The 16519-nt window shown below is 44.8% G+C and overlaps 1 protein-coding gene across 1 annotated transcript in view; it reads right to left on the bottom strand.

Moving 5' to 3' along the window:
- Positions 1–16519, bottom strand: part of LOC138774376 (interferon-induced, double-stranded RNA-activated protein kinase-like) — an 82780-nt gene that overhangs the window by 63599 nt on the left and 2662 nt on the right. Inside the window, exons 2-7 of the mRNA XM_069955169.1 lie at positions 14670–14793; positions 14233–14368; positions 12790–12845; positions 11622–11664; positions 10210–10313; positions 254–386 (exon numbers count right to left, since the gene is read on the bottom strand). Of these exons, the coding sequence (XP_069811270.1) occupies positions 254–386; positions 10210–10313; positions 11622–11664; positions 12790–12845; positions 14233–14368; positions 14670–14773 (576 nt within the window). The 5' untranslated portion in view covers positions 14774–14793. The remainder of the gene's footprint in view (positions 1–253; positions 387–10209; positions 10314–11621; positions 11665–12789; positions 12846–14232; positions 14369–14669; positions 14794–16519) is intronic.

Below are 16519 nucleotides of genomic sequence, written 5' to 3' on the forward strand. Positions count from 1 at the left end.
AAAGGGAGAGTGACGCCTCAGATCAAAGAAGACGTCACCTTCTGAATCATTGGAACGGTCTACCTCGGCACTGGATCAACAGTATGGAAAATGAGCATCATTAAGACTGTATAAAACAAATAAAACTAAAAGGATAAAACCCAAATCAGTAAAATACAACACACTTCTATACTTGTACAAGCGTCTTTTTCAAGTCAGACTTGAAAATTTATATGGGTGTTGCTTACAGTTTGTAATGGTAAATGTAGCATACCTGAGAATCCGCGGGATATTCTGGCTTTAGCACTTTTAATGCCAAATATGCAGCGTTCTTCCTTGCTTCTTTCTTGCTTTGTCCTCTAGCTTCTGGGAACTTTCTTTGCCCAATTAACACACTGCAGAAAAATCTATAAAACAATTACGAAAAGTAAATCTACACGCAAGAACATTTTATTCAACTGGTGAAAAAAAAAGTATAGATTTTTTCTAAATAGTGGCTTTGACCCTCAGTTGCACAGATACTAGGTTAATGCACCAATGTCCCTCTAACAGCAGCATGACATAGTCAGAAGACCCAAATAACTGAAACATAAATAAATGAAACATTGGAAACAGATCTTATGGCTGTGTTTCACATTTCATTTTTGTTGCATTTCTTTGTTCAGATAATCAGAACCTAAACTGTCTGTCTGGCTTTTCCACCACCAAGACCACTGATAAGTCATGTTTTGCCAGATGCAAATGTGGAAAGGGTGCTATTACACAGGCCAATGGCGGCCCAATCAATATTGTAAACAAGCGTTGATTTGCTAGATCAGCACTAGTTTACTGGGCCTTTTACACAGCCCGATAATCGTTTAGCAAGGTCTGCATGGACATCTTTACATTACCTATCCACGTTCCGTCATTACCCTTAAAGTTTACATTACCTATCCACGTTGCTCTGTCTGGGCTGCATTACTATTACAGTATTATGGCATTTCTGATCATTCAGTGATCATTTTACAGATTTTGAGCCAGCAAAAGTTACCCTGTATAGAGTGAGTCACACCTAAAAAAGAGGATTTTTTACTCACCGTAAAATCTCTTTCTCGTAGTCTTCATTGGGGGACACAGATACCATGGGTATAGGCTGCTGCCACTAGGAGGCGCTGACACTAAGAGAAACAAAGGAAGTGACTCCTCCTGAGCAGGATATACCCGCCCACAGGCACTGAGCTAAACCAGTTTGTACAAGAGCAGTAGGAGAAGTCAAGAACAGGTAAAGTAGAAATAACACCAAAAACGGAGAAAACTACCATACCGAGGAAAAACCCCAAAAGAAAATGGGTGGGTGCTGTGTCCCCCAATGAAGACTACGAGAAAGAGATTTTACGGTGAGTAAAAAATCCTCTTTTCTCGTGCGTCTTATTGGGGGACACAGATACCATGGGACGTTAAAGGGGTAGTCCACCAAAAAAAAATTTCTTTCAAATCAACTGCTGCCACGAAGTGCCAGAGATTTGTAATTTACTTCTATTAAAAAATCTCAAGCCTTCCACTACTTTTCATCTGCTGTATGCCCAACAGGAAGTTGTATTATTTTCAGTCTAGAGAGCAGGAGGGGTTGTCTATGGGCATTTGCTGCTACTCTGGACAGTTCCTGACATGGACAGAGGTGGCAGCAGAGAGCACTGTGTCAGACTGGAAAGAAAACACCACTTCCTGCTGGACACACAGCAGCTGATAAGTACTGGAAGACTTAAGATTTTTTAATAGAAGTGAATTACAAATCTCTGGCACTTTATGGCACCAATTGATTTGAAAGAAATTTTTTTTGGGTGGACTACCCCTTTAAAAAGCAGTCCATGGGGTGGGAAAGATAACCGCTAGACAAGAGCGCTTGGCGAGAAGGCACAGAATAGCACCAACACAACCATCAACTAGGAAGAGAGCAAGGGATGATGCTGAATGCATCAGAGAAAACCCCTACAGGTCCGCAGCAAAGGAAAAAAAAGAGTGTCTATTCCCTGGAGCAATGTGCTGCACAGCAGACAAGAGTGGGTTGTGTCCATCCTGGAAGCCAGCGACATGATGTAACATTGAGTCCAACAGAACTAGTAGGCTAGATGTGGGGGAAAAAAGCAGACGCCCAGCCAAGTGGGTGACCACAGGCAGCAGGGACTTACTCTGAGGTAAAACAGAATAAAAGGCAAATACAACCAAGACGGGAGAGACTGGAAAATGTTTCATGGCACATAGAGGTCTAAGGCGTCAAATAAAGGAGAGAGAGGACTGAGCGTCTCTCATAGAAGGTGCCACATGAGATGCAGGAGAAGCTGCGTCCTTGACTATAGAGCTGGCAAGAATGGCCAGGCTGGAAGCTCCATAGGCCTAGGAGTACAGTCTTCACTGAGAAGACAAAACTTGAGCATAAGAGAAGCCATGACCTATGATAAGAGTTATCCCATCTGAGAAACACATGTTAATAAGAAGAATAAAGCTGTCCAAGCATAAAGCAGTCCAGGGAAGGAAGGAGCTGGAAGGAAGGAGCTGGAAGGAAGGAAAAACCGCGATCAGAATCTTGAGTACGTTGTCCTGGAAGGAGTACAGTAGTACCTGGTATCCCGCAGTGCCCGGCAGAAAAGAGGAGCAGAGGAAAGCTGGTAAGCCGGGGAAAAAACAACTCCATGGGCTGTTAGAGCCTTAGAAGGGAGGTCGATCATATAAAAACACTCCACTCCAAGAAGCCTAGAGGTACAAGCCTAGAGGTACTCGAGAGCCTGGAGTCCCAGAAGAAAACTGTGAAGGGAGGTCAAGGTAAGGCTGATGGGCATGGGAGTTGTCACAGGACAATGGGCACAACAGGTAATACATAGACTAGAGTCCATATGAGCAGAACAGCAAATGTAAGTCCTGCCAGAATGCGATAGGTTTGGAGACGATAAAAGGTAGGGCCAGACATGGGCCAGTGAACAACCCTGTTTCCAAGGAGAGGAAACCTTTAAGGGAGTAAGTTCTCAAGGAATCCACATGGGAGACAAGATAAGGGAGGGGGACTGGGAGCCCCGTCTGGAGAGCATGGCCGGTCAACAAGAAGACCAAGGACAAGGAAGTCAAGCAGGAGTGCTCATAGAGTCCAGTGAGGATCGGAAACCCACACCCGCCTGTCGGAAGAAGCAATTACGGAATAACAGTCCTCTGGAGGATACTTATACTAAATATTCCATCCTCCTGGAGGAGGGAAGGGCTGCTTGAAGATTTTCTGACTGAGTGGTAAAAAAACCAAACCCAGGATTGGGGGGGGGGGGGGGGGGTCATGCACAACAGTGCATTACTCCAGGGATAAAGAGTAATGGTGTAAGCGGGAGCACTGCAAAACCCTGAACTGAGAACAATGCTTCATAGTCCGTATGGCCAAGCAAGGACACCTGGAGAAGCTAGACCACAAAGAGACCATACACCTATGCTTAGGACGGTAGAGAAACCGTACAGGCAGTAAACAGGAAATCCTCACCCTGTGAGACTGCAGCTGCCTAAGAGAGAAGACTAAATACTTGCCATGTTGGCCATAGGCAGATGCAGAAGGAGAAGTCCTAAAGTAGCACTGTGATAGACATGTAGGCAATTGATGTCATACATACACCAGGGGTAAAAGAAACCCTTTACTGTTTTACCTGAGGAGCCGAGAGGCCTCACTTCACCCAGATCAAAGAGGGGACGGCCTAAGCAATACAAGCCATACTACTGGGGAACAGCCAGCGAGACAAATGCCAGAACATGGTAGTTATGCCCAGACCAAGGACAGAAGAACCACCCTGACAGTACCAGGATGAAAGTGACCGGATCTGTATGCTGTCGGACACTCAGAGGACCAGAGTATGAGAGTCCAACCGTCCGGGGGCAGGTAAAATGAGGGGTCCTGTACCTTGTGTAGTGGGACACGTAGCAGGATGCTTGGGCTTTAGAAAGGATACAGCCCAAGAGGAATACAACAAGGTTGCACTGCCTGAGAGCAGGTAATGAGACTTGTTAGTGGAAACATATAGAAGACAACATGGTGTAGTAACAAGTTACCCTATGATGATCCCCTGAAGTGACAGGCACAGATCATGGAAGTCCTACGAGGATTAAAGGTAATATACAGGGTAACACGAGCAGAGTAGCTGCAAGCAGTAAGTAACAGAGGACCGGCATTCAAGAGATACAAATACCTGGACTGGAAGCAGGTAACGTGCCTGGTCAGACCTGTAAACAGAAGCCTACAGTGTGTGCTCTGGGAGCAGGGAAGAGAACAGGACTGTGTCCCTATGTAAATGAGGACTGGATACGAGAACTGCCCAGCATCACCAGGATAGTGAGCAGACCTGAAGGTGGTGTATTACATCGTGTAACAGGTTACCACAATCTGCGCACACCGAACTACAGGTAATGTAGTTGGAGCCATATCGTGCAGCAGAGGGCAGAGCTCTGAATAACCTTGTACCACCACCTGGGAGGGGGTAACATGTCCAGTTCTATGTCCGTGACATCATGTAGTAAAGGAATCTATGTCATGAAGATGAGAGGCAGGTCTGAAGCACCGCCCGCTAATGGGTGATGTGAGTGACAGGACTGGAAGCTCTGAGTAACACCGGAACAACGACTGGCAATGGGTGATGAGTCTGGTCCCATAACCTGTCTGACAAACCATGTAGCAGACTGTTCTGTTGTGAGAGCCCAGGAACACAGCATAGTAATAGGTAATGTGTCTGGTTCCATGTCCTGCTTGCGACACCATTTAGCAAAGGATTCTGCCTCGAGAACACAGTAGTCCCCTTAGGAACGGTAATGTGTCTGGTCTCATGTCCTGCTTGTGAAACCATGTAGCAGAGGGTTCTGCTCAAAGATCGTTTGTCAGCGAGTAACATGTCTGGTTCCATGTACTTACCGTGACACTGTGTAGCAGAGGGTTCTGCTCAGAGCACAGATACACTGCCTCGAAACAGGTAACGTGTCTGGTTCCGTGTACTTACCGTGACACTGTGTAGCAGAGGGTTCTGCTCAGAGCACATACACCGCCCTGATAACGTGTAACGTGTCTGGGTTTATGTACTCCTCGTGACACAGTGTAGCAGAGGGTTCTGCTCAGAGTACAGATACACTGTTTGGAAACAAGTAACGTGTCTGGTTCCGTGTACTTACCGTGACACTGTGTAGCAGAGGGTTCTGCTCAGAGCACATACACCGCCCTGATAACGTGTAACGTGTCTGGGTTTATGTGCTCCTCGTGACACCGTGTAGCAGAGGGTTCTGCTCAGAGCACATACACCGCCCTGATAACGTGTAACGTGTCTGGGTTTATGTGCTCCTCGTGACACCGTGTAGCAGAGGGTTCTGCTCAGAGCACATACACCGCCCTGATAACGTGTAACGTGTCTGGGTTTATGTACTCCTCGTGACACCGTGTAGCAGAGGGTTCTGCTCAGAGCACAGATACACTGTTTGGAAACAGGTAACGTGTCTGGTTCAGTGTCCTGCTCGTGACACCAGGTAGCAGAGGGTTCTGCTCAGAGCACAGATACACCACCTAGATAGCGGGTAACGTGTCTGGTTCCATGTACTTCTCGTGACACCATGTAGCAGAGGGTTCTCAGAGCACAGATACACTGCCTGGATAGCGGGTAACGTGTCTGGTTCGATGTACTTCTCGTGACACCATGTAGCAGAGGATTCTCAGAGTACAGATACACCGCCTGGATAGCGGGTAACGTGTCTGGTTCCATGAACTTCTCGTGACACCATGTAGCAGAGGGTTCTGCTCAGAGCACAGTAAACTCCGTCTAGTAGCGAGTAACGTGCCTGGTGCCGTGTCCTACTTGTGACACCATGTAGCAGAAGGATCTCACTGAGGGCACAGAAACACCGTATGGTGATGGGGAATGTGTCTGTGCTTATGTGGTTGGAGGGGAACCAGAGTGTCTGTATATAAGTATTAATGTAATCTTATGTATATAAAATCTGACACAGAGGGGTCGACCAGCACCAAAAATGCTGGATCTGCAGACCAAGGGTTGCTGGAACATTATATGGAACATTGGCCATAATAAAACATGATGCAAGCCATTCTCATATATGTAATGGTGTAATAACACACTTCCACCAGTAGGTGGCAGGAGAGGTGCATCAGGTGTCCCAAGCTGCTGGGGGGAGGGGGAGGGGGAAGCAGCATCCCTCAGTGCAGGCTCTGGAGAGAGCCAAAAGGGGGAATGCCACGGTCCGCGGTGCACCCGAAAAGGGGCGGGGTCTACCGGGAGGGGGCGGAGCATCTTACTGTGAAGGCTCCACCGAGAGCCACAGGTAAGATTAAGGTGGGATGCTGCGGCCCACCCGACTCCCGAAGGGGGCGGGGCCTACAGGGAGGGGGCGGAGCATTCCAGTGCAGGCTCCACAGTTGAAAAAGGCGCAATTCTCCGGGCCGTGCGACACCCGGAAGGGGCGGGGCCTACAGGAGAAGGCGGGGCATCCTCAGAGCAGGCTCCAGTGAGAGCCAAACATAAGAAGAAATGAGGCGGGCCGCGCAGCGCCCGAAAGGGGGCGGGACATATCGGGAGGGGGCGGAGGTAGCCCTGTGTGTACTCTGGAGAGCCACAATATAGGGAAAAAAGGTCGGGATGCTGCGGCACCCGGTAAGGGGCGGGGCTTAGGGAAAAGGTGCAGAGCATCCTTTAGTATGGTCTCTAGAGCCACATGAAAGGAAAAGTGCGGGAAGCTGCGCAGCACCCAGTCAGGGGAGGGACATCCCTCACAGTGCGCCCCATGGCACGCAGAGAGAGACACAAATAAGAATAAAATGGTGGAGAGGGCTGGCATGCTACCGACTGAGGGGAGAGGAGTATCTGCCTGGGGAGGGCTGCAAGTGACTGGAGAGGGAGAGCTGCCTATGTGGAGTAAAATGGCGGCCTGGGAGGGAGGGCAGGGGGAATATACTCACCATATAGGAGCACATACTTACCATTGTAGTCTTCAGCCGGTGGGTGCCTCACCTTACGCGCCAAGCTTTGGGGGGCGAGGCGGGAAGGGGCTGTGCGGATACAGAGTCCGCAGAAAGGCGACCAGATAGTCAGACTGATCTGGGGCCCTGGTGTCACGTTACCGGCCGGAGGCGACCGAGGGGTCACAGCCCATTTACATTTATGGTCTGTTCCCTGGTTGCATAGTGGGGGGATCAGGGTGAGTTTTAGATAACCCACCGTGCCCAAGAATCCATAGGACCTAGAAGGAAAAAGAAGAACCAACTAACTAAAAATAAAGGAAGAAACTGGTCTGGAGAACCCAGACCTGTGTCTGCCTCCTACTGACACTAAGCTTAACTGGTTTAGCTCAGTGCCTGTGGGCGGGTATATCCTGCTCAGGAGGAGTCACTTCCTTTGTTTCTCTTAGTGTCAGCGCCTCCTAGTGGCAGCAGCCTATACCCATGGTATCTGTGTCCCCCAATAAGACGCACGAGAAAGCGCTTTTTACTTGGCTCCTATACTGTATACAGTTATAGGAACACAACTATCAAATGGAATGCACTAGAAACACTACTTTCAGGACTTTTTGTTAACCCAGATGTTCAAAAAGCATGGCAAATCACACATAAGCAAAGTTTTTCTAGTTATGCCAAATTTATTATATGTGGTCAGAGTGACATTTATTACAAATTCAGACATAATTCTAAACAATTTTATCTATATATGTATAAAAAAGCAGAAAGATAAACAACCAGAAAAAAAATCTTAGGGAGAACTTATTATGATAGGTATTTAAAAAATGGTAATTTTTAAAAGGCTCAGTTATGCTTTCCATCATAAATTATCTATAACTTAGTTGGGCTAGGTTATAACAGGTACTTAAGGCATTTGGCTTAAAGGGGTTTTCAGAGAGCTCTACCTTATCTAATCTCCGACGCTCAATTTCCTCCCTCTGCCTTTCTATGGCGATAACTTCTGCATCACAGAAGGCCAGAGGGAGGAAGTGGAGCCCAGGAGAGCAGAGAATGTAGCAACTTCTCTGCTCTCATGATAACTCCTTTAATAATGGGATAATAAAACTATTGGGGCTTGGCACACCTAGTATAAGAGGCAGAATTTGTTAGGCTACGTTCACATCAGCATTTGACCATCCGGCACCATTCCGTCTACCTTTTCCGTTTTGGAGTAAGCAAAACGGAAACTGTCGGATCCGTTAAAATCCCCATAGATTCTCATGATATTTTAGTGTGCTCCGTTTGCCCTAATTGTGCTCCGTTTGCATGCAATCCGTTCAAGATCCGTTTTTTTGAACGGATGAAAAAATAGTGTTTGCAGTATTTTTCTTTCCGCTTAAAAAAACGGATCACGAACGGAAAGTGCACTTCCGTTTTTTTTACATTGTAGTCAATGAGGACGGATCTAAAACGGAAGGTATTTCCGTTCACATTCGTTTTTTTTTCATCCGTTTTTGAACTGAGCATGCGCAGAAGCAGCAAGAAACCAAAGAAGAAAAATAAACGGATAGAAAAACGGATGCTGACTGATGCAAACGGATGCAAACTGATGTACAAAAGTCAGTTTTTAAAAAAAAGATTCAGTTTTCATTAAAAAAAGATGAACATTTTGCAATCAGTTTGAATCAGTCTGCTCATCAGTTTATGCTCATCCGTTTAATTAATATGGACAGATCCGTTAGAAACAAAGAAAAACGCTAGTGTGGCTGAGCCCTTAAGCAGCGAGCAGAGCACACAAGAAATCCCATTGAAGGAATAAATGAAGGCAGAGTTTCAAGAGGAATCCACCGCGCGGACTCCACGGATAAATTCTACCTCTTTTACTCGGTGTGCACGAGCTCTTTATAAGTAACATGGAAGCAGAAAGCATAAACTGTTATGTGTTACAAATTACACCTTGCCGGCACTAACAGGCACAAATCTACCGCTGTGTAGGGAGAGTGGGAAAGTAACACCGGACTGTCTCTGTGTGTACTCGCACTGGGTGTAGGTGTATGCCACAGGAGAGTAGCCCTGCATCCTACTCTATCCCCTCCCTGCTGTTACCTGCAATATGGAATAAAGATTTGCCTAAATATTTGAGCGCTGAGTGCCGGTTTCATTCATTCTACTTATTATAAACTGTTATGTACAGGGCGTGGGACACAAATAAGGGGGCAATGCTAAGTATTACAGGAGAACAGCTGCAGAAATAATTCAGTCACACCTATAAAGAGCATTTATCAAGACCAGCGTATCCATATGCTGGTCTTTTGTAAATCCCCAAACCATGCCCCACGCTACATTTACTGCAAGGCGCACACCATGCAGCAGTCTCAGAAACCTGCACCAGCTCTGGAGCTGGTGTAGATTTTCGCTATGATTTACTGCCCATCCGCACCCTGCCACATCTTCTGCCCACTTATTAGGCAAGTGGGGTGCACATTGCCAGAAAGTTGCAAATTTTTGCACCAGACATGAGGATGAAAAGATCATTATTCACCACTCCACGTGGATTTGCAGTGCTGAATTGCCGCTTCGGGGTCTCCTGCACTGCCGACGTTTCGACCCTTTTGATGGACTACCAGCTCAGCCAGTCACTGATTGGCTGGGCGGGCAATCTATCAGCTGGGTTGGGCATTTTTTTCTCCCAAGTCGTGGAGAGGTAAGTAATAATTAATTGTTATGTTCCCCTTGCTGGCCATTTTTTTTTTTTTTTTTAATTTCTGGAATTCTCCTTTAAATTGTGAAATAATTCTTCACAATTGACTATATAAACCAGAGACTGAATATGATATAGCAGCACAGGCAAAAAGTAGAAAAAATAGATTAGTGCACACCTCACCAGACTGGGCTCAGTGTCCGGGATAATCCAATAAATTTGAAGGAGACAGCACTTTGTAGAGTGAAAAACGGTGGCCTTTATTCACACCTCAATGTTGCGACGTTTCGGCATGCTTGAGAAAGGCTACTGTGTATAGCCGAAACGTCGCAACATTGAGGTGTGAATAAAGGCCACCGTTTTTCACTCTACAAAGTGTTATATAAACCAGAGAGACTGAGGCTGGGATTTTACACGTTTGGAATACCTTCCAATCTAAGGGGAAAACATGCCCAATGTTGCCAATAATTCCAGCATCATTGCATGGCTATTGGGAAAGGAATGGAGGCATGGTTTCCACTGAGACTGCAAAACATTTCAAACATATAAGAAATAGAGCCTTAAGACCAGAGTCAAGAAAGAAATTTTATTTGTAACTTACTCTGGCATATGAAATTGTCCTCTTTGCTCATCCACAAAACTATAATCCAAGTCATTTCTTTGACGAAATTCATTGAACAGCATGGCATAATTGGTAGCATCAAACTACATAAAAAAGAAACGCAGTTGTTTTAAAAGGATTTTATACTGAACACATCTTTGGGTGTATTCACACTGAGTAAAACAGGCTGAACTCTGCGTCGGAGCCCTCAACGCGGAATCCCACCTGCCTCAGTGTGTCACAGGCATGCGCGTGCGCCTCCGCTCTCTACTCAAAGAAATGACATGAAGACTGTAAGCAGAAAAATAACATCTGGCCCACGGGCAGAGGAGCAGACAGCAGTGCTGGGTGGGGAAATAACAGGAGTGTTGTTGGACAAACTTTAGAACAAATTCACAACACAAATTGATTTTTGATGGGTTCAGCACAGGACAGAGTAACATTCTTCAATTAATATTGGTAGGACTTCAAAAACTGCAGTCTCTCTTTTAAACAAGAGAATAAGATAGAAATGAAACTAATAAAGGCAGAGAAGACCTGCAAAAGCAGACAAGCTAAAACTGCGTAGCTGAGAGTCTGTGGAAGGGGTATATAGTCTTTGTTGGTGTTTTACTGCACTGTACTTTCAGCAGTAGATGTGCCCTAGTAATCTGAATCTTTGCAGCAGTATACTATTAACATGAATGGAAAAAACTGTTGCAATCCAGTCATAGCTTAGAGAAGTAGTGTAAGCATGTTTGTTTGGTCTGTCTCATTCTTTAAAATGACCTAAAGTAATTTTTTTAACAGTGTTTTTATTGAGGGAGGGGGGGGGCAGGGGGTCCCTCTATGATGTCCATATACCCTAATGGGTCATACAGACATGGACTGTATAGCTGGGATAACCCCTTTAATGCTAAAATTACAAACATTACAACAACAAAATAGGTCAGTGTACAGTATTAGTAAGTGTACTCAATGTATATACTGACAGCAGCTCCCTGTGTACCTCATAGAGCTAATATTAGACTCCCCTTCACCAGGCTGTGCTGTCCTGCTCTGTTTTGTTTCTGTCCATAAAATGGCTGACATGGAGGAGCATGTGACCATGCCCTGTCCCCTGCATCCTCCATAGACACATACAGGCTCAGTGGAGGACACTGTGGGGTGGGGTGGGGCATGGTCACATGCTCCTCCATGTCAGAAATCTTATGGACCAAAATACCACAGAGCAGGGCAGTACAGCCTGGAGGAGAGGAGTCTGATTTTAGCTCTATGAGGTACACAGGGGGCTGCTGTCAGTATATACAGTTAGCAAACTTACTAATACTGAAACTATTTTACTATAAAGAAGCCAACCCCTTTAACATGTGACAACACAACTGGTGTGTAAAAAAAAAATTAAAAAGTAGATTAAAAATGAAATAACATACCGCATGCTTACTGGTGGCCCCACTGGATGCACTTGCTTCTGCTCTGCGAAAGCAAACAGCATTACAATGAAGTAATGATAATACTGTCATTACATCACATGACTTAACAAAATAAAGGATACCTAGGTTGGCTCACCTAGCACTGATGCTTCTCTCCGCCCCTGTGCCTTTGTTTATTTACCCTGATAGAACACTCTCCCAGTTTTGCTGATAGGGTTACAGGCACAGTGTAACATGGAAGGTCAGCGAGAGAGCCGGGAAGGTGTGTCATTGGGTAAGTAAACAAAGGGGCAGACAGTAGCAGCGGTGCTAGGCCAGGCAATGTACATATTCCGTATTTTGTTGTTTTACAGCCCTAGCACGCTGTCATGTGTCTTTTAATGTATTCAAAATACCCATTTAAAGATAGAAGTGGAATAAACCATACTAAAGGTCCTAAAATGTGATTCACATTTAATGGAGACGCCAACGCATACAACTTTAATTTTACATCAAGCTTTGATTTTACATCAAGTACTACTACTCCCATCATTAAAGGAGTGATGTTTATCTGATGCTGTCAGCGCCACTAAAAGTCCCGGATCTTTCTGCACGGTTGTACCTCCAGCTGGCATAACCTTCCTTTGACTCTCCACCGGGATCTCCCGGCCCGCGGACTGGCTGCAAGAGGCTTGTTATTTTATTATGCGATCGGCGGTGTCGGGCTCGTAGCACGCCTACCCCAGGTGAGCGGTTCCAAAGCCACTATTTTTATTTGAATGTCCAGTTTGCAGTAACACACTATGTGCGCCCCCGGTGTTTTTTAATCTCTCCAGTTTAACGCATACAACAGCACATAAATTTAGACTGAATGTAGTCACTATTAGACAGTATTTGGTCCACTCAATGGTCGCAGTCACAGGGGCTACAACCACAACCAGGCCCAGCAGAGAAGGGGCGCTCATCTGGGGATTCAGTCATTATGTGGTGGTATCATGGCCTGCATGTTTTATTCCTCTTGGCATACATGGTATTCGCTATGGTGATAATAACCGCTCCTTGTATACTGTTATCTGTAGGACCATTATAGTTATGTTCACTTTGACACATACACATATATAGTGTTCTATGCACATCACTGCAGGTTCGTCTTTACACTATTTGTAAGGCGACAATTATCTCAAGTTACCTTGTATTTAATCCTACAGGACTGCCTTGTAAAGCAGGGTTTTCTACTGACTGAGCCTACATAATAAAAAGAAGAAATTAACGATTTTAGATTATACATATATAAGCACTGTATACTGCTGAAACATGGCTAATTTGTAATTCTATGGATTATATAGTGATGTGAAGGGAACTTTGGTTTAATAAACAGTGTCCCCAATTCAGGACCTTAATGGGCTACCACAGAGAATAGGTTGCGCCAACATGTTTGGAAAATACAGATTCAAGGAATACTGTGTAATGAGTCATTTTTAGTGACGAGCGAATACTGTTCAATCTAATAGCTATTTGATCGAATAGTAAGGTATTCAATCAAATATTATCGAATAGTTCGCCGAATATTTGATAAATATTCGATAAGCGTTCAAATCCCCCAGCTTCCCGTTTTTACCTCCAAGTGGTCGAATAGATGTTTTTCAATAATCCAATACTTGTTCCCATAGACTTTAATGGGATTGAATATTCTGGAGATATTCGTACAAATATCGAATATTTCACTATTCGCTCATCGCTAGTCATTTTCCAAGGCGGATGGCTAGGGATCCCAACAATGACACAACTTATGATCAGACATGATTGGCAGACCCTTCTAACAAAAAGGGATTGTCCAAAGTTGACACCCTTTAAAGCAACTCTTAAATGGAGAAGTCTGGCAAAAATTTTTATTAAAGTATTGTATTGCCCCCCAAAAGTTATACAAATCACCAATATACACTTATTACGGTAAATGTTTATAAGGTGCTTTTTTCCCTGCACTTACTGCTGCATCAAGGCTTTATTTCATGGATAATATGGTGATGTCATGACCCGACTCCTAGTGCTGTACGGGCTGTGGCTTTTGGAGAGGATGATGGCAGGGGGACACTCAGGGACACAGGGCAGTGGAGGGACACTGAGCATCCCTCTGCCATCATCCTCTTCAGCAGCCACAGCCCGCACAGCTCTGGGAGTCGGGCGTGACATCACCATGTTATCCAGGAAGTGACATCACCATGTTATCCAGGAAGTGAAGCCTGGGAAGTGCAGGGAAAAAAAGCACTTTATAAGCATTTCCCATAATAAATGACAACGATCAGCCGACATGAACAATGTCAGCTAATCGATGCTGTCATTTGGCTTTCAACATGTTGAAAGACAAAAGACTAATATAGCAGCGATTTGCTGCCATCATTTCATGGAATAGGAGCGGCGGCAGCAGACCACTGCTATCTGCTATTTTGTTGCCCAGACGATCTAGTGATCACCCGGACAGCCCCCCACAGCTCCCTGGGGCACCCCCTGTACTTACCCGCTCGTTGCCGAAGCGTGTAATAGCACCAGCAGCGAGCAGAGAACGAGGAGCAAGTGAGCGCTGGTCCTCTTTGTCGCCCCGTGTACATACTGATTATTTACTCACACAACTCACCAGCTCATGTATTCTTTGGTCTCGGTTTTGCTGTGAGAGCAAAGCCATTTGGCATGCCAAGTTCTCAGCCGCCTTTTTGGTTTTGCTGTGTCCTTCTCCACGTTTTTGTCCGTCAACAAACACATTAAAGGTATATCTACGAACATAAGAAAGATAACACCTTATAGTTTCCCTCGCCCTGACAGAAATCTTCACAAGCATTCAGTTAGACGTGACAATATTTGCAAAAAAAAAACAAAAAAAACTACATCCAACAATATATATATATATATATATATATATATATATATATATATATATATATATAAATAGTGATTGCATTCTACCCATGTAAAAGTTATAGGCGTGGTTGGTCTGAACTCCCAAAACAACCCTTGAAAGAATAAACTACTAAGTGGGAATTCACAAACTATTGTATAGCAGAGTGTTCTCTATACCTTGGATCATGAGAGGGTCCTGTCACAATATCTTCAAGCCGTAAATGCAGGCCATAAACGTCACAGAGCTTTTTAAGCAGCTCTCTATAGCAAGGTTCTGCCATACTGTATCTCAATGAAAAACCTGAAGAAAGGGAAAAGATTACAACTCTTAACGTGTTACAGTATGCATTATATGGGTACTGTAAATACCTGCTGACATCGGGTCATACCCTCCAAATACATCATGTAGCATTGTGTGCAGTTTAACAGGATCCTAAACAGCTAGACACACTTTCTGTTCCTATGTTTACTTGCACACTACTTGGACTATACATTTTTGGACTGCAAGTATTTTTCCACTTTGGGTTTACAGCTGCACACTTTTCCTACTAAAAAGTGTCCAAAATCACCAGCGAACTGTGCCAGAGCCAGGTGAGTATGGCTGTTTGTTTTGTAGATTATAGAAGAGGGACACCTCCTTGGGGTTTTGTTAAAATTATGGACATTTCACTTCTGAATCTTTCTTTCTTTCTTCTGATAAATAAACTGAACATTTTTTTCCTTGTAGCTTCAGATACTATTTTAATGGTGTTTGAGGCAGCAATTGTATAACCTCACACAGACAGTGCCCCCCTCTGTGCCCATATAAGCTATTATGCCCAGTATGTGTCTCCAAATAGTATTGAGGCCCCATATAGCAGACAACCCCCCTCTGTGCCACCAGGTATGGTATAGGAGGACTTCTCTGTGCATCCATAGAGTAGTTAGGTCCCTGTGTACATCCATGTAAGTAGACCCCCCCCCCCCCCTTATCCGATCGCTGGCCTGCTCAGAAAGAAGAAACACCCATGTTGGTAGACCCGTAGACCCTAGTGGTTAGCCCCAGTATATTGTATTTCCCCAGTAGGCGTAGTCAAGACCCCCCCAATAGTAAACACCCTCACCTGTAGGTAATACACCCTCAGTAGAAGCCCCCACCCTAAGGCAATCCCCAACATATAGGCATCACCCCTTTATTAAAAACAAACAAACAAAAACAATCAACTGGCTTCTGGCCAGAGCCCTGACTTCTCTTCCAGTACAGTCCAGACGTTATGATTACAGATGTGTGAACGAGCCCTTATACTGTGGGATATTACCTGCAGTATAGTACCTATTGAGTTCTATGGCTCTGTGCACACTTTCGTATTAGTTCTGGATCCTTGCAGGTGCTTTGCTTTGATCGTGGACATAAAATATAGTCTGAACACGGTCATGTGAAAGGAGCCTCAGATAGGCCTTAGGGCCCTATTCCACCGGACAATTATCGTTCAGATTTGTTAAATCGTTTGAATCTAAACGATAATCTTTCGGTTGAAATGCAGTTAACGATTAACAACCGAACGAGAAATCGTTGATCGTTTTATAAGACCTGGACCTATTTTTATCGTTTCTCGTTTGCAAAAGGATCGCAAATCATTCGCATTGAATAAGACATCGTTCGCAGTAGATAGGAACAGAATAGCAAAGAAATACAGTAGCAAAGAAAAAACGAGCGCAAATACGATCATAAGTAACAATTATCGTTCCATGGAAATGAAAGAACTTTTTCAGGTCTTTCACAATAGCGGTCATTTGAGATCGTTAATGATTATGCGAACGATAATCGTCCGGTGGAATAGGGCCCTTATTCACACATCCGCATAAGTTCTCAGTATTTGTAAGGGCCCTATTCCACCGGACGATTATCGTTCAGATTATCGTTAAATCGTTCGAATCTAAACGATAATCGTTTGGCTGAAATGCAGTTAAAGGACAACTCCGGCGGGACCCCCCCAAAAAAAAAAAACACAGACACACACAGACACCATACTCACCATCCCTTCGGT

Source organism: Dendropsophus ebraccatus, chromosome 15 (genome assembly GCF_027789765.1).
Source record: "Dendropsophus ebraccatus isolate aDenEbr1 chromosome 15, aDenEbr1.pat, whole genome shotgun sequence".
Lineage (NCBI taxonomy): Eukaryota > Metazoa > Chordata > Amphibia > Anura > Hylidae > Dendropsophus > Dendropsophus ebraccatus.